Below are 19,844 nucleotides of genomic sequence, written 5' to 3'. Positions count from 1 at the left end.
CCAAGGAAACTATCACTAGATATAGGTTCATTAATATGATCTTTCTCAAGAAAAGTATTCTCATCACATGAATCATTAGAGGTATCAATAATTCCATTATCAATAAGATCTTGGATTTTATGTTTTAGCTCAATGCAATCTGAAGTACTATGCTCATTATGTTGATGATAAGCACAATAGATATCCAAGAATGGGTTTCCATATGAGCTAGACTTAGGTAACATGATGATCTTATTGCCAAGAAGTTTTTGCAAAGTGTCATCATAAGAATCTTCCAAGGGAGAAAAAGTTCTATTAGAAGTATGTCTAGAGTACTTTTGTTTTTTCTCAAGTGAATGGTATGTATCCATTTCTTCATCATTATCTTGGTCAAAGATAGGTCCATCATGAAATTTTAGCATAGGCTCAAAGGAGGTATCACTTTCTTGTTCTGTAAAGAGATCTTTAGATCTAGAAGATGAAGAGATTTGATGTCTTGAAGTAGAGCATGTAGACCTACAAGAAGAGGATGACCTCAAAGAAGGTGACTCACATGCATGTAAAGACCTTAAGGAAGATTCATGTAATGATTCAATCTTCTCCTCTAACCTTTTCTCAAGTTTAGATTTCATTTCTATCATGCGCTTAGAGAGATGAAGGTAAGAAAGATCATTTGTCTCTTCTAGTTCTTTGTATTGCGCATATAGATCTTGAAACTCTTTAGTGACATGGAGGATATTATGATAATCTAGATTTGGTTGAGGTTTGGTAGCACAAGCTTTGAATTCCATAGTGGTAGATAGATAATCAAGCATGAAGGAGACTAGAGGAAGCTAATAAGGTGACACAAGATAATTTGATGTCCAAACTAGAGAGGTAGATTATTCACTTGCCAATATAGTAAAGATAGAGTAAAGTGACTTGTCAAGAAAGTGTCCAAGTTACTTATGACACTAGTGACTCAAGTCAAGAGCTAGGCAAGAAGCCAAATAGCCAAGTAGATAAAGCAAGTGGGATAACAAGTGAACAACTTTTCCAACCCAAGAGTGTAGTCAAGAAATCAAGATAACCATTTTAGCAAAAGGATAACTAGCAAGCATGCATAGACCATGAAGAAATAAAGACCAAGAGCATCAAGACAAAAGAGTCACTTTAAGCACGTTCAAGAACTAGGGTTAGTGCAAGAAGTTGGGTCTCACTTTTGGCCTAAAAGTGGAAGTGTTTTTCCTGTTTTTGAAATATTTTGTCAATTGATGCCAAAATTTGAGCCATTTAGAGATTGAATATTAAAAAAATTTAGAAATAAAAATTGTAGTGCCTAGGATCTTCTTTTTGAATATGTAATTTATTTGTATACCCATATGATAGTTTTTTTTTTGGTATGGATCTTTAAAAACCACTTTTTCAAAATGGCTATTTCAGGACCATACCATGCTCATGTACAAACACCATAATTTGACACAAATAAATGATTTTTTGTGAATCTTTTTAAATAGAGTTACCCGACACATCAAAGATTGATGAATAATTCTTTTATTATGTAGGTGCACTTTCAGTACGCCATTTTTTTAAAACTTTTAAAGTTGCCTACCATAAAGAATTTCCCAAAAGTTGTTCCCGGTATGCTTAACAAAGTTTCTCTGAAGGATTGAATTATTTTTGGGTCCAAATATACAAATGTGGAAGCAAATAGAAGCCAAAGTTCATTTTTCCACCATGGAGAAGCACTTTTCTAATTTTCCACAATGGAGAAGTCAACTTGGGGTTTTCCACCAAAGGAAAAATGAAGTGTAGTGGAAAACTCATTTTCCACTACGACTTTCGTAGCACTTTTCTAATTTTCCACCATGGAGAAGACTTTTCTAATTTTCCACATGGAGAAGCACTTTTCCAATTTTTCACATGGAGAAACATTTTTCTAATTTTCCACATGGAGAAGCACTTTTCTGATTTTTCGCAATGGAGAAGTCAACTTGAGATTTTCCACCAAAGGAAAAATGTGTAATGGAAAACTCATTTTCTGCTTCACCTTTTGCAATCATTTTCTAATTTTCCATGGAGAAGCACTTTTCTGATTTTCCGCAATGGAGAAGTCAACTTGAGATTTTCCACCAAAGGAAAAATGAAATGCATAGCAGAAAATTCATTTTCCACTACGACTTTCGCAGGCAAAGTCCAATTTTCCACATGAGGAGAGAAAAGGCAAATCTCAATCCAAGATGAATGTATATGGGGTCTAGCATCAAGATTACTCTAGAAAAATAATTTGTGAATCAATCTACATCAAAATTGTGCCCACTACATGAAAATGGAAAATTCATTTTCCACTGTGACTTTCACAGTCAAAGTTGAATTTTCCACCAAAGGGAGAAGACAAGAGTTAGATTTCTGCTATAAGAATTCCAGAGAATTTCTTCCAAATTTTAGCAGAGAATTAACATTGTTGCAGATTGAAGACATGGATTATAGAGCATTGAAAGAACAATGACTGGAAATTTTATTTTATTAATTATGATTTTGTTGCAGTCATATAGAGAAGAATTCAGAAATTCATATCTTTTTACTCATTGATTATTTTTTCGATCGCTCTGGTTAGGATGAAGATAACTAAGTTTGGAAGAACATATCCAAAAATGAGCTCAATCCAACGGTGGAATAAAACGATATGCCCCACGAAAAATGGCTCATTTTTACCTAGCAAAACTATCTATTTTGCTGTCCACTCAATGAGAAGTTGAAGAGACAAGATCAGTTATAGAATTGAAAAGTCACTGGAAGAAACCAAATGGTTGTTGGAGAATGTATTTATTGTAAAACCTTTTCCATTGAGAGGGGCTTCTTTTCTGCAAGAGTAGGTATTGCAAGAGTAGAGGGAAGATAGTAGTTTATTTTATGCATTTTATTTCATGCATTGATTTCTGTAATAGGGTGAACCCACAATAATGGGTTCCACTTTAGTGGGACGAATAAAAATGAAAAAAATTTCAAAATGAGAAATTGAGTTTACCATATGTTCGTGCGAACACACTCAGTGTGTTCACGCGAACTTTTTTTTAATCGTGTTCGTGCAAACATATTTTGTATGTTCACGTGAACATATGTGATATATATGTTCACGCAAACATGATTTGCATGTTCGCGCAAACATAGGTTCACGCGAACATAGGTTCACGCGAACATAGTTTCACGCGAACATGGTAAACGTGTTCGCGTGAACGCCATGTTCGCATGAACATGCAAAATCACAAAATTTTTAACCTTTTATCCTTTTTTTCTTTTTTTTGCTCTTTTGACTGCCATAATTGTAGGAGAATGATCTCCTACTGTAAAATAAAAAATGTCAAAATGTGCTTCTCGGAGCAAGCTTTCCAACGACTATAATTTTATTACATAATTTAATCATTAATACTTTCAAATATGAGTTTAACTCATTATAGGTTCATTACCGATTGAACATCAACCGACTTCGACACCTCAAAAAAATTAGTAAATTAGGTCAAATTTTTTTTGAAAAATATGGAGGCACTGGCATATTGAGATACCTTTCTATTCAAAAAAAAAAATGGTTTATGATAAATTGACTTCAAATTATCTGTGTCAAACGGAATGTATGTCTGAATTACGATTCATGTCACTTCAAAACTTCATAAACTATACAATATTCAACAAAAATAAATCAAACCAAATGCAGACACTGGATATTGATGCTACAAATCCAATGCAGAAAGAATTACTTCATTATCATTTCTAGAAAAAAAGTTGTGTGTCAAACAGACTGTCACTTTTTAAAATATTGAATTTTATTATGTACCACTTTTTGGAGGAGATAAAAAAAATTGACATAAATAAATTTTTTTTTTAGATTAAAAAATATGGTTACAAAGTAGGAACAAAGTACTCAAAATCACTAGTTTATGTCATCTAGAAATTATTTATAGTTTTGGAGATATAGTCACTTGAACATGATGTTTGTTGCAAAAATATTGATTTCAGAGTCAAAATTGGTCAAAAAGTGGAACCCATTATTGTGGGATCACCCACTAGAGACATAGAAAATAAAAATCAAATGATGAGACTCCTCTTAGCAAGCAACATAAGAAAATGTTTGCATTTGATGTTTTGACTTGGTTGACAAAGTTTGACAATAGTTGATAGCATAGCAAGTTTGATTTTCAAAAGCAATATCTTTCCAAGCAAGATAGTGACACATGGAGTAGTCTTCAAACAATCAAGCAAGGGACAAAGCAACCTTGCATGATACAAGCATATGTGAGGTCTTAAAAGAAATCCCTAGAACTATCGTCATGTGTATGTTCAAAAGATTTTCATAGGTCTAGCACATTTGAGAACACATCAAGCACTATCTACCTAAAAGTCATGGTTCATTACTCAACAACTTGGCCCACGCTTGATGCTCCTTTGCATCACACCAAGTGGTTTCCCACAAGAGATATTGGCTTTGTCATGGAAGTTCCATAAGAACAACCAAGGGAACACATATGGTGAGTGTAAAATCTTTGGGTGATCCGGGTATTCCACTAGGATCGATCCTTGCACCAAGAAGTTGAGCAGCTAAAAAAGGTAGTTACTAACTTAGGGTGTTTAGATAGGGCTTCCGTTCATAGTGTTCCTCTTGCTCCCAATTATGGGACACCTCAACTTGCAATGAGTAACCGATATCATGACCATAAGAGTGCCTTAAGCATTCTTGCTTAGTGATCTCCCTATGGTCAAAATCTCATAAGCGATCACACTAAGTGAAGACAAAGGCTATGTCTACCAAGGTTTTGTATCCTTAGTAACCTTGAGTTTATAGTGGGTTGGAAGAGCCAGGTAATTGGCTTGTCCCCACTTGGGTCGTTCCTCTCAGGTTGTCCGAGAGCAAGCCCTCTAAAGGATTCTAAACTACATAAAGAGTGGATCAACGTTTGGAAGTCAAAATTTTTGATTCACCACAAGGGTGAAGAGAATACTCCCAAACATGCCAAGAAGATTCAGTTGCCTCTTACTCTTGAAACCAAATGGTAAGTCAAGATTTCTGATTCACCACAAGGGTGAAGAGCATACTCTCCTATCACCAAAAGATCCCAATTGTAAGTTTTAATGTGCCTAAAAATAAAAAATTAGTATATGCCACACATGTAAAAGTAAAGAACAAGCAAAATTGGGTTTTTATGCATTGGGCAGCCCTACAAACAATTGTTAGTAGCCCTTGTGCATTTGAAGCTTTGACATGCGTTCTTTTTATGCAATGTTTCAATTTTTTTCACAAGGATGGCAACCTACAATCACAACTTGTTAGCACCACAAGTTAGTATAAAATAACATAAAATAATGCAATAAAAAGTGGTTAGTTTCCTCAAATATCCAAGTTATCTTCCAATCAAGTGTATGCAAAGAAAGTGTAAACTAATCACAAATGTTCTGATTTTTACTCTTTGCTTTTCACTTAGTCAACAAGATTCAACTTTTTTACTATGATTTTGGATTCAAAAATAGAAATGAAAAGAAGAGACCCCTAATCAAAATCAAAGAGATTTCTAAAAATGCAAGAAATTCAAAAAAATCTCTTCATTTGTGCCCTAAGGACCCATTTTGTCAAAACATGCCATATTTATCAAATCGGTTTTTTGATCCCTAATACGACCTCAAAAGTCAAAACACAAAGAAAGCACCCCCCTTAGAATTCAATTTTTTTTTTTTTTGAAAATGTGAGTTTTTTCAAAAAATACGTTGATTTGCGATCAAAAATGACTTTTTATGAAAAATAAAGAACTAATGACAAATTCTAACAATCACGTCAAAATGTTCTAAAAATTGGATTGAAATATTTTGGTGACATACCCAACTTACAAAAAAAAATTCAGAACCAAACTCCAAGTGATTTAAAAGATATGATCAAATCTTTAAACTAACTAGATTTTTGGCCTTCAAACCAATCTACTTATAGGTTGGCCTTAAAACCAAAGTGATAATTTTACAAAAGCACTTGATTAGATCCAATATGCTGCTGTAAAAAACTAGAGATAAGAAATGAAAGCAAATGGAGCTAGAAACTTGATTCAGGGGTGGGCGCCAAAAATGTACACTGAAAAGTCTCCCACTCTAAACCCTTCTATCCAAACGATTTCATGAGTTCGGAATGCTTGGATGTCGGCTTAGAGCTCCCTATCCACGGAGTGTAAGAGAGTGTATTTCATGTTCAATGGCTCTCAGCTAAGCCTTAGGAATACTCTTCTTGCTACTAAACCATGCAATGGGAGGTTCTAAAGACAAGATGCAAGAATGCAAATGTCTCAAGGAGTTCCTCAAGAATGCAATGCAAGTATGGAAACTAAGCTAAGATGAGAATGCAAAATGCAACTATGCTAAAACATGTATGAGAGTGTTACAATCCAAATATTAAGCTATGTGAGATAAATTATTGCAAAATAGAAGCTAAACTAACATGCAACATGAATCTAAGCTAAAATGCTATGGTATGAGAGAATGTAGACAAGAAATAGAAGTTCTCCACAAAGCTCCAAAGAAACTTGTTAGAAAACTTGTAGCATAACAATACTCAAAATATGGATCCTTTGAGGGGGAAAGCTCTCTCCATTTTTAAGTCGTACGAACGATAGAGATCAAGATGAAGATGGTGGATGATCAATGGTGGACTTTGAAAAGAGGAGTGATCTATGTGCACACACAAGTCAACCAATAGAATATAAGTTGACTTGTCATATAAGAAAAAAGTCACAAAGCCTTTTCTTTTAATTGCAAAATAGAAAAAGGACTTTATGTGTGCACTTTAAGTGGGTTAGAAAAATGGGGTCTTTTATTTAACTAAAAGGGGACATGTTATTTTAATCAAATAATGAACTTAGGATATCATAGTCAAACTATAGGTTATAATCAAATAAATTGATTATTAGCAATTTGGTCTAGGTAAATGATTAAATTAATTTAGCCAAAATGTTAAAAAGAGGGCTAATAGTCTAGATGACCATTTTTAGGTGATTACACTATCAAGTTAGAAGCAGGAGCCAAGCTAGTTATAACCACTCACTACCACCATCCTAAGAAATTTAAAGATGACATTTGAAAGATGATTCAAGAACTATCGGAGAAAAGATGGATCTGCCCCAATTTTATCCCTTTCATGTCATCAGTGGTATTGTTCAAAAAGAAGGATGAGATGATGTGGATGTGTGTGGACTACCTTGCATTGAACAAAAAAATAATAAAAATAGATACCCCATTCCAAGGATAGATCAGTTGTTGGATAAATTACATGGCACAGTCTATTTTTTGAAAATAAATCTCTATTTTGGATACCATCAGACCCTTATAAGGGAAGAAGACATGGAAAAGGTTACCTTTCATTGTCACTATGAGCATTATCAGTTTTAGGTAATGTCGTTTGGATTAACAAATGCACTTGCTACATTCCAATCATGCATGAATCACTTCTTCAACAAAAAATTATGTAAGTACTTACTGGTATTTTTAATGGTATTTTTAATGATATTCTTATTTGTAGAAAGACATGGAAAGAGCACTTGAAGCATCTAGATGAAGTCGTATAGATCATGAAGGATCGGTCCTTGTTCGCCAAGCGATCCAAGTGTGAATTCAGTATGACAAAAATGTTGTACCTGGGACATGTTATCATTGAATATGGAGTTCAAGTTCATCAAGAGAAGATTCAGACTATCCTTGATTGGCCTCTCTCAAAAAACTCATGGTATTGCAAGGATTTTTTAGACTATGCAATTATTATATGAGGTTCGCGCAAACATATTTTAAATGTTCGCACGAACATATGTGATATATATGTTCACGCAAACATGATTTGCATGTTTTCGCGAACATAGGTTCACGCAAACATGGTAAACATGTTCGCGCGAACGCCATGTTCGCACGAACATGCAAAATCACAAAAATTTTAACCTTTTTTTCTTTTTTTTGCTCTTTTGACTGCCATAATTGTAGGAGAATGATCTCCTACTGTAAAATAAAAAATGTCAAAATGTGCTTCTCGAAGCAAGCTTTCCAACAACTATAATTTTATTACATAATTTAATCATTAAGAATTTCAAATATGAGTTTAACTCATTATAGGTTCATTACCAATTGAACATCAACCGACTTTGACACCTCGAGAAAATTAGTAAATTAGGTCAAATTTTTTTTGAAAAATATGGAGGCATTGGCTTATTGAGATACCTTTCTATTCAAAAAAAAAAAAAAATGGTTTATGATAAATTGACTTCAAATTATCTGTGTCAAATGGAACGTATGTCTGAATTACGGTTCATGTCACTTCAAAACTTCATAAACTATACAATATTCAACAAAAATAAATCAAACCAAATGCAGACATTGGATATTGATGCTACAAATCCAATGCAGAAAGAATTACTTCATTATCATTTCTAGAAAAAAAGTTGTGTCAAACAGACTATCACTTTTTAAAATATTGAATTTTATTATGTACCACTTTTTGGAGGAGATAAAAAAAATTGACATAAATAATTTTTTTTTAGATTAAAAAATATGGTTACAAAGTAGGAACAAAGTACTCAAAATCACTAGTTTATGTCATCTAGAAATTATTTATAGTTTTGGAGATATAGTCACTTTGAACATGACGTTTGTTGCAAAAATATTGATTTCAGAGTCAAAATTCATCAAAAAGTGGAACCCATTATTGTGGGATCACCCACTAGAGACATAGAAAATAAAAATCAAATGATGAGACTCCTCTTAGCAAGCAACATAAGAAAATGTTTGCATTTGATGTTTTGACTTGGTTGACAAAGTTTGACAATAGTTGATAGCATAGCAAGTTTGACGTTCAAAAGCAATTTCTTTCCAAGCAAGATAGTGACACATGGAGTAGTCTTCAAACAATCAAGCAAGGGACAAAGCAACCTTGCATGATACAAGCATATGTAAGGTCTTAAAAGAAATCCCTAGAACTATTGTCATGTGTATGTTCAAAAGATTTTCATAGGTCTAGCACATTTGAGAACACATCAAGCACTATCTATCTAAAAGTCATGGTTCATTACTCAACAACTTAGCCCACGCTTGATGCTCCTTTGCCACACACCAAGTGGTTTCCCACAAGAGATATTGGCTTTGTCATGGAAGTTCCATAAGAACAACCAAGGGAACACATATGGTGAGTGTAAAATCTTTGGGTGATCCGGGTATTCCACTAGGATCAATCCTTGCACCAAGAGGTTGAGTAGCTAAAAAAGGTAGTTACTAACTTAGGGTGTTTAGATAGGGCTTCCGTTCATAGTGTTCCTCTTGCTCCCAATTACGGGACACCTCAACTTGCAATGAGTAACCAATCTCACGACCATAAGAGTGCCTTAAGCATTCTTGCTTAGTGATCTCCCATTGGTCAAAATCTCATAAGCGATCACACTAGGTGAAGACAAACATTATGTCTACCAAGGTTTTGTATCCTTAGTAACCTTGAGTTTATAGTGGGTTGGAAGAGCCAGGTAATTGGCTTGTCCCCACTTGGCTCGTTCGTCTCAGGTTGTCCGAGAGCAGGCCCTCTAAAGGATTCTAAACTACACAAAGAGTGGATCAACATTTGGAAGTCAAGATTTTTGATTCACCACAAGGGTGAAGAGAATACTCCCAAACATGCCAAGAAGATTCAATTGCCTCTTACTCTTGAAACCAAATGGTAAATCAAGATTTCTGATTCACCACAAGGGTGAAGAGCATACTCTCCTATCACCAAAAGATCCCAATTGTAAGTTTTAATGTGCCTAAAAATAAAAAAGTAGTATATGCCACACATGTAAAAGTAAAGAACAAGAAAAATTGGGTTTTTATGCATTGGGCAGCCCTACAAACAATTGTTAGTAGCCCTTGTGCATTTGAAGCTTTGACATGCATTCTTTTTATGCAATGTTTCAATTTTTTTCACAAGGATGGCAACCTACAATCACAACTTGTTAGCACCACAAGTTAGTGTAAAATAACATAAAATAATGCAATAAAAAGTGGTTAGTTTCCTCAAATATCCAAGTTATCTTCCAATCAAGTGTATGCAAAGAAAGTGTAAACTAATCACAAATGTTCTGATTTTTACTCTTTGCTTTTGACCTAGTCAACAAGATTTGACTTTTTTACTATGATTTTGGATTCAAAAATAGAAATGAAAAGAAGAGACCCCTAATAAAAATCAAAGAGATTTCCAAAAATGCAAGAAATTCAAAAAAATCTCTTCATTTGTGCCCTAAGGACCCATTTTGTCAAAACATGCCATATTTATCAAATCAAATTTTTGATCCCTAATACGACCTCAAAAGTCAAAACACAACGAAAGCACCCCCCTTAGAATTCAATTTATTTTGAAAATGTGAGTTTTTTCAAAAAAATACGTTGATTTGCGATCAAAAATGACTTTTTATGAAAAATAAAGAACTAATCACAACTTCTGACAACCACGTCAAAATGCTCTAAAAATAAGATTGAAACATGTTGATGACATACGCAACTTACAAAAAAAAAATCAGAACTAAACTCCAAGCGATTTAAAAGATATGATCAAATCTTTAAACCAACTAGATTTTTGGCCTTCAAACCAATCTACTTATAGATTGGCCTTAAAACCAAAGTGATAATTTTACAAAAGCACTTGATTAGATCCAATATGCTGCTGTAAAAAACTAGAGATAAGAAATGAAAGCAAATGGAGCTAGAAACTTGATTCAAGCCCCACAGTGGGCACCAAAAATGTACACTGAAAAATGTCCCACTCTAAACCCTTCTATCCAAATGATTTCATGAGTTTGGAATGCTTGGATGCCGGCTTAGAGCTCCCTATCCACGGAGTGCAAGAGAGTGTATTTCACGTTCAAGGGCTCTCGGCTAAGCCTTAGGAATACTCTTCTTGCTACTAAACCATGCAATGGGAGGTTCCAAAGACAAGATGCAAGAATGCAAATGTCTCAAGGAGTTCCTCAAGAATGCAATGCAAGTATGGAAACTAAGCTAAGATGAGAATGCAAAATGCAACTATGCTAAAACATGTATGAGAGTGTTACAATCCAAATATTAAGCTATGTGAGATAAATTATTGCAAAATAGAAGCTAAACTAACATGCAACATGAATCTAAGCTAAAATGCTATGGTATGAGAGAATGTAGACAAGAAATAGAAGTTCTCCACAAAGCTCCAAAGAAACCTGTTAGAAAACTTGTAGCATAACAATACTCAAAATATGGATCCTTTGAGGGGGAAAGCTCTCTCCATTTTTAAGTCGTACGAATGGTAGAGATCAAGATGAAGATGGTGGATGATCAATGGTGGAATTTGAAAGGAGGAGTGATCCATGTGGACACACAAGTCAACCAATAGAATATAAGTTGACTTGTCATATAAGACAAAAGTCACAAAGCCTTTTCTTTTAATTGCAAAATAGAAAAAGGACTTTATGTGTGCACTTTAAGTGGGTTAGAAGAATGGGGTCTTTTATTTAATTAAAAGGGGACATGTTATTTTAATCAAATAATGAACTTAGGATAGCATAGTCAAACTATAGGTTATAATCAAATAAATTGATTATTAGCAATTTGGTCTAGGTAAATGATTAAATTAATTTAGCCAAAAATGTTGAAAAGAGGGCTAATAGTCTAGATGACCATTTTTAGGTGATTACACTATCAAGTTAGAAGCAGGAGCCAAGCTAGTTATAACCACTCACTACCACCATCCTAAGAAATTTAAAGATGAGATTCGAAAGATGATTCAGGAACTACCGGAGAAAGGATGGATCTGCCCCAATTCTATCCCTTTCATGTCATCAGTGGTATTGTTCAAAAAGAAGGATGAAATGATGTGGATGTGTGTGGACTACCTTGCATTGAACAAAAAAATAATAAAAATAGATACCCCATTCCAAGGATAGATCAGTTGCTGGATAAATTACATGGCACAGTCTATTTTTTGAAAATAAATCTCTATTCTGGATACCATCAGATCCTCATAAGGGAAGAAGACATGGAAAAGATGACCTTTCATTGTCACTATGAGCATTATCAGTTTCAGGTAATGTCATTTGGATTAACAAATGCACTTGCTACATTCCAGTCATGCATGAATCACTTCTTCAACAAAAAATTATGTAAGTACTTACTGGTATTTTTAATGATATTCTTATTTGTAACAAGACATGGAAAGAGCACCTGAATCATCTAGATGAAGTCCTATAGATCATGAAGGATTAGTCCTTGTTCGCCAAGCGATCCAAGTGTGAATTCAATATGACAAATATATTGTACCTGGGACATGTTATCATTGGATATGGAGTTCAAGTTCATCAAGAGAAGATTCAAGCTATCCTTGATTGGCCTCTCTCAAAAAACTCATGGTATTGCAAAGATTTTTTAGACTATGCAATTATTATATGAGGTTCGCTAAAGGATTCTCTCAGCTTAGTGCACCCTTAATAGATCTGACAAGGAAAATTTCTCTCTAGTGGAATTAAAAGGTGCAACTCACTTTTGATAAGCTGAAAGAGGTAATCGTGGGCACTTGTCCCATACTTGCATTACCTAATTTCACTCGACCATTTATTCTAGAGTACGATGCATCCAAAGAGTGCATTGGCATGGTACTGATGCAAGATAGACAACCGATAGCTTATGAGAGTAGGAAGCTTATGAAATAGAATGCTTACATTCTATTTATGACAAACAGATGTTGGTCATCATATATGCACTAAACAAATTCTAACAATATATAATAGGTGCCAAGTTTGTTGTTTGTACATATCACAATACTCTAAGATATTTTCTAGAGCATCGGGACTTGAATGAGAGATAATAAAAATGGGTAAGAAAGGTTCAAGCTATTTATTTTAACATTGAATATGTGAAAGGAAAGAACAATGTAGTTGCAGATGCTTTGTTCAGGAAACCTGTCATTTGCTTACTAACTCAGATTTCAACTGACTGAAAAGCACATTTGTTGGTAGAATATTCCAAAAACACATTTTCCTATGAGATAATGGATCAAAGTACCTAAGATTATCAGTACAAAGTGGTGGATGACATCATTTACTATAAGAATCAAATATTTTTAGTGCCAAAATCCAAATTAAAGCAAAAAATCTTGAAGGAGATACATGACTTACCCTTGGTAGGACACTCAGGCTTCCTCAAAACTTATAGATGTCTCATGGAGAGGTTTTCATAAAAAGGTCTTAAAGGATATATATTGCAATATGTAAGAGAGTGTGCGATCTACCAGCAGAACATATCCAAAGATACTCTACCTACCAGGTTACTACAACCTTTGCCAATTCCAAAACAAAAGTAGGAAAGTATCTCAATAGATTTCATAACTAGACTTTCCAAGGTGAATGAAAAGGCTTATATCTTCGTAGTAGTTGAAAAACTGACAAAGTACACACATTTCTTCACCATCTCCTCATATTTTTAGGTTGTGCAAGTTGTTGATCTATTTTTTAGAGAAGTCTTTTGAATACACAGGTTGCCTCGAAACATTTTCTATGATCAGGATGAGTGATTTATCAGTATCTTCTAGACATAATTGTTTCAATTGGCAGGGACATAATTGTCACCAAGTACTAGTTACCACCCTCAAAATAATGGACAAATGGAGATTGTGAAAAAGTGGCTTGAAGGTTACCTTTGTAACTACATTTTGGCACAACAATAGGTGTGGGTCAAATGGATACACCTAGGGGAATATTGTTATAATACCATGTACCACATGTCCATCGAGATGGAACCATTCAAAGATCTATATAGGTACAAACCCCTTTCCTTCATTGACACAATTTTGGATGACAGTCATGCACCAAGGGCAAGGGACTAGCTTTAGGAGGAATAGGACATCCTATGATGCCTGAAGGAAAACTTACAATAGGTACAAAATCAATAAAAGATGTGCACTGATAGATATCAAATAGAGAGGAGTTTCAAAGTAGGAGACTTGGTCTATATTAGGCTCCAGCCCTACCAACAATCCTCATTAAAGGAAAAGGGAAAAGAAAAATTGAAGTCACAATTTTATGGTCCTTATCGTGTGGTTCATCACATCAATGAAATTGCCTATGCGCTGGAACATCTCGAGGGGAACCGTATTTATAGTGTTTTCCTATTTCCTACCTGAAGAAAGTCGTGGGACAAAAAATCATGGTAGCTACAGACTTTTTGCCACTTAATGAAGAAGGAAAGCTCATATTTGAACCATATGAGATTATTGAAGTACATGAGAAGACCTTGCAGAGCTAGATGGTGAAGGAATATTTGGTACATTAAAAACACGTGCAGTTGGACGATGCAACCTGGGAAGGCAAGCACATTCTATAGCATTTGGCATTGTGTTTTCTTGAGGACAAACAAAATTTAGTACAAGAGGACTATAATATCCCCATCATAAAATAAATTATTAATCAAATTATTGTTAATGAGTTGATTGATTTAAATTATCTCAGACCCATTTTAGTTTTGTTTCCATAGGAAAGTGTAGTTGTCGCCTATCATTGTACACCCTCAAAAAGTTTTCCTAACAGGTACTTATGCATGAGTTGTATGTAGTCGTAGGTATGCAATTTGAATTATTTCTTTGTATTGTGAATTCTGGTTGGGGTTCTCTCTTGTTCTCCATTTCAAAAGTTAAAGATCTTCCCTACTTGGCTATTCCAATTTTAGTGGGATTCAATCCTCACCCTATTATGTCACTTGTAATACTTGGATCTAGCAAATCAAAGCACCATCATAATGAAAATTGGAGAAATCATTGTGTTTAATTTGATCAATCTCTCTTGGTGTTAAGAAATATGTCGCAAACATTTTGTGTGTTTCCTTTACATATTCTATATATTCTGTTGCATGCATTACCATACACTCCAAACTCTGTACATCACCAGTGAAAACCTCCATTTGATAAACAACATAGTCTTCAACCATACAACATCCTCATTTCTTACCATACGACCTCCATTTCTACATTGTATGGCCTCCAGTCTTCTATCTTATGACATCCTCATTTCCTACCCTATGGCCTCCATTTCTCCACTGTATGGCTACCCCATATCTACCATCTATAAGGCCTTGTGGGCTTCCCACCATATGGCCTCACTACTTCACCATACGACCATACTCTTGCACTATTCATCACCATACAAACACACAATATGACATCACCTGTGCATCATTCTTGCAATATCATATTTCCATTAATAACTACACTCCCTTATTACTGTACAACACAATTTTTTTGGTCAATAGACACCAGCGTATGGTCATCTTGGCAAACTATTCATTCTAGAACATTACATATTTCTCATATTGGACCAAATAGATATCTTCTAGATGACCTACAACATTCTATTACTAGATAGATGACAAAATAATTATATCTATGATTCATATAATAAAATTTAATACTCATTGATACATTCAAAAGACACTAAATTTACACATGCATAAAATTGTTCATATATGATTGTAATCTGTTGTATTATATATTTTGGATAAAAGTTAGATTTAATCATTGTTCAAAATATATATTTTTATCCATTGCAAATAAAAACTATTAATAAATCACCCTTCTTCTATAACACATATCTCTATAACCTTTGTCCAACCCTACAACATTTTTTTATTATGGATCAAATAGGTTTCTGAGGGACCCAAAATTATATAAACAAAATATTTTAATTAGCTAAACATTATGAACTCAATAACCAACCAAAACCAAAAGACACAACCAAAAAAAAATGTTGATAAGACGAGAAGAGAATATGATTTTTCATGGCTTTATTGGCCTCAACTTCCAAGTAGGACATATCTTGACCATTTTTTCCCGAATCATGGAGATCTTGTACAAGGTAGATTGTATCTCTCTTTAGATCTTCTTTAGTTCGAGTACATGGGCCTTTCATTTCTTTTACATTTTCTTAAGCTTTATTCTTTCCAATATCTCAGTGCATAACCACTAATGACTGAAGATAGAGATTTTTAAATCTATTCACCATTCTCTAACTTCAAAATACTAGAAATATGTATTTATATAATATCAAACACCAAAAAAATACCTTAGGAAAGAACCAAAATCATTTTTCATTGTAGATTCTACCCATACTTTAGCTTATATCAACTTCATATGTTTTCTTCTTCTTTGAACCACACCTTTCACATTAAGAACCTGATGTATTACACAAATTTAAGTCCTAAATATATTGGACTATGTATGAATTTCATCCATCATGTTATCAATTCACTTCTTTTGTCATTAAAGGTGTTTGATTATGTTCAAGAAGTGGATATCCCTTTCCTAATTTGCTTATGAAAAATAGATTAAGACAAAGGAAATACAACCTTGGAATGTAAATGTATTGAAAGTTTGTGAAATTTATAAAGTGTTGAATTGAAAAAAAAGATGAATTAGACATATTCATCATGGATTTTCTTGAGAACTCACATCCTTAAGGTGGATGGCAGTGTTTGGGAGGGAAATACAAGTGTTGACTAGTGGCATCCTAGGAAGCTTAGGGGGAGTTCTTGGGAGGAGCAATAGAATTTACACAAATTATTCAAGCATTATGAGGCTAGAAAAGGGGATGTATTGTTTTGAGTTCAAATTAGACATATAATCAAAGTTTCAAGTTCAACTTAAATTTACAAAAGAAGAAGAAATAAACAGAAGGAAGTATAAATATTTACTACAATTTTAGAAGGGGGAATTAGAGATGATGTAAGTAGAAAACTTTAAAGTAGAGGGAGGAAGAAGAAAAAGTCGAATAGGAGAAATTTTGGATCTAGCATAAAAGTATATGTGGTTGAGGAGATATTACAATAAAGAAAATAAATAACAATCATGATGCAACATTTAAGTGAACTTTCAAATGTCTATGAAAAAACAACAATAGGGAAAACTCAGCAAAATAGATAGTATAAGGGACATGCAATAAAGATAATATTATGTGTTGGAGTGAAGGTTGGAATTAGACATTGAATTATTGAATCAACTCTAATACTCCATGGATGTCCACAATAGCATAAAGTTGGGGAGAATGACTAAAACATTCCAAATTTTATTTAATGCGCTAGAAGTAATTAGTAAAAAATATTTTGTTCCCTCTAGACATCATTTTCAAAAACATACATTTCTTGCAATTAAAAAATATTGTTGTTCTACATAACTTCAACCAATAATAATTGTTATTTTTAAAAACAAGATCACCTTTTATTTTGAAAAAGTACATAAAACTCTAGTTGTGTGGTTAGAAGTTTGCAAATGATAAATGATTCCTCACTTTTGTTAAGTCATATCAAGATTCTAAGTTGGTAACTTTGAACAATATGGAAGTAACAAGTAGTCAAAAGTAAATGTCCTCAAATATTGATGGAGTGTTAATGTACTTCTTTTATGCTCCTTGAAATGTTATTTAGAAGTGACTAAATCTTCAATTTGTGAAATTCATCATTAAATATAGTTATAAATATACAAGTAAAATAATTTATCTGCACAATAAATAATGGTTAAATTGTAGAAAAATAATTAAATTTATTTATAATATAAAAGTGAATATCATTTTATAATTGTAAAGATGGCCTAATTGAAAATGTGATAGAAAACTAAAAAGCTAGATAAAACTTATTCATAAAATTGAATGCTAATAAAAGTGGCGGTGTAAATTGATTAATGCATCTACCTTTGGGGAAAATTAAAGACTTTTTAAACTAAAATGAATCTAACCAGGAGTTGGAAATTTACCATTACAATTACAATTGTGAGCGGTAACATGACTGAAAACATTGTTTATTCCTTCCTACTTGTTCTAAGAAACCATAATTTAAGGTAACGATAAAGCACATTCTTCCTTGTACAAAAGAATAGTACAAAGTGCTTATTGAATATACAAAGGCAAATAGATCATGCTTCAGCTTTGGCACTCTTGGAGGTGGTAGAGAGGCCAACCATCTCGTCGAGTTCATAGTGGGATCCATTGTGCTTCGACAATTCCAGCTTCTCCCCGTCTCCCCACAGAGCGTACGCCTCCTCCCCGTGTGCTGCGTCGTCTCCAATTTCCAGTGCCTCGTCAGGCATCCGCAGCGGTACAATCGCCCGAATCACCACGCATATGATGCTCGTCACCACCACGTTTAGCACTATGATGAACAGCGCAGCGAATATTTGGTAGAATATCTGTACGGGACCTGTGTGCGAATACTTATGTGCGCCCTTATGTGTACCCCTGTAGTACTTGGGGTCGAAACTGTATACAAATCCAATGGGATTCGGTTGTTTGTCCTGATCAAGGGCGAAGAAATATTCACAGAGTTTTGGATGGGCGAACAAGCCAGAGAGAAGTCCTCCGAGAAGCCCCGCAACAGCGTGGGTGTGGAAGACGCCCATCGTATCGTCCACCTTCTGCAGAAGTGTCGACCGTTTGTGAACGACCATCATTGTGAACCATGGCACACTCCCCGACAGCATCCCCATCAGTACTGCTGCCCATGGCTGCACTACTCCTGCACAACCATTGTGCCCAGAGGCCGCGTAATTACAATTAGAATGAGAGATGATAAAATGAAAAGAGAGACGAAAGACGGAATGAAGATCGGATGTTGTAATAGCAATAACAAGGGGATGCGGTTAAGTTGAAGACAAGACAGCAAAAGAATTTGCACCTGCGCCGGGAGTGATGCAGACGAGGCCGGTGATCATGCCCTGCACGGCACCGATGACGGAAGGCTTGCTAAAGAACATCATATCGAGGAAGAGCCACATGAGCAGACTCGTGGCGGCGCAGATGTGCGTGTTGAGCACGGCCAAGGAAGCCACGAGATTGGCGGCGTAGGGAGCTCCTCCATTAAATCCCGACCATCCCAGCCAGAGCATACCAGCGCCTCCCAGCATCAGCAGCACGTTGTTCGGAGGAAATCTCTCCCGATCCTTCGTCAGCCTCGGCCCAACCTGCGATGCACATTATAGGAAGATCTAAATAAACGAGGATTAATTAATCTTACAACCTCCATGGAGGCCATATCAAAATGAAGAATTTATGTTTGTATAATCACCCAGTAGGCGGCAGTGAATCCTGCCACTCCCGACGAGAGATGGATAACGTAGCCTCCCGCGAAATCTATGGTGGGATAGACAAGGTGAAAGAATCCAACCCACATGGTATAGGCGCCGATAGAGTAGGAGAAAATGAGCCACAAGGGCACGAACAACATCCAGGCGTGGAAATTCATCCTCCCCAGGAGAGAGCCGGCGATGAGAATGAGGGTGATTGCGGCGAAGACGAACTGGAAGAAGACGAACGTGGCGTCAGGGAATCCAGTGGTTTTCAGTGCTTGCTGGAACAGGAAACGTTGGCCCAAAGACTTAAAGCTCGGCATCCCCCAGAAGTTTGGAATAAGTGCGTCAGTGGGATTGAAGGAGAGGTTGAACGCAAAGAGGGCCCAGGAAACTAAGACCGCAGCAAAGGCGTAAAGAGCCATGAAGGCGGAGTTGACGGCCCACTTCTTCTTGACGATGCTCCCGTAGAGAATGACGAGGCCAGGCACCGACTGCATTCCAACAATGGTGGCCGCTGTCATTTGCCACGCGTTGTCTCCCGTGTCCAGCCATCCGGGCTTACCTGGTATAGGCTGATGGGCCATTGCTTTCTTCTCTAGCTTTTCCAATCAACACGAGAGCGAGTGAGATGAAGAATTGTTAGGATGTCTTGAAGCTTCATTAAACTCCATTAGCCTTATAAAACTGCAACATCGCAAATGTTTTCTTCGTGGTCGAGGTGAAATTTGTCCTTCGCTTCTTTGCACATTGATAAAAATAGAACTGGACAACTTTCAATCATTTT

The 19,844-nt window shown here is 35.2% G+C and overlaps 1 protein-coding gene across 1 annotated transcript; it reads right to left on the bottom strand.

The window, feature by feature from the left end:
- Positions 1-17,908: 17,908 nt before the first annotated feature.
- Positions 17,909-19,644, bottom strand: LOC149552469 (ammonium transporter 3 member 1-like). The gene is made up of 3 exons (XM_089790204.1): positions 19,057-19,644; positions 18,667-18,952; positions 17,909-18,507 (listed from the first exon to the last, which is right to left on the bottom strand). Exons 1-3 carry the CDS (start codon positions 19,642-19,644, stop codon positions 17,909-17,911), a joined length of 1,473 nt encoding a protein of 490 aa, XP_089646330.1.
- Positions 19,645-19,844: the final 200 nt, after the last annotated feature.

Source organism: Cupressus sempervirens, chromosome 6, assembly GCF_028749045.1.
Source record: "Cupressus sempervirens isolate cs-2001-9-10 chromosome 6, ASM2874904v1, whole genome shotgun sequence".
Taxonomy (NCBI): domain Eukaryota; kingdom Viridiplantae; phylum Streptophyta; class Pinopsida; order Cupressales; family Cupressaceae; genus Cupressus; species Cupressus sempervirens.
The sequence above is the reverse complement of the archived record's forward strand: the minus strand, read 5'-3'. Positions and strand labels throughout refer to the sequence as shown.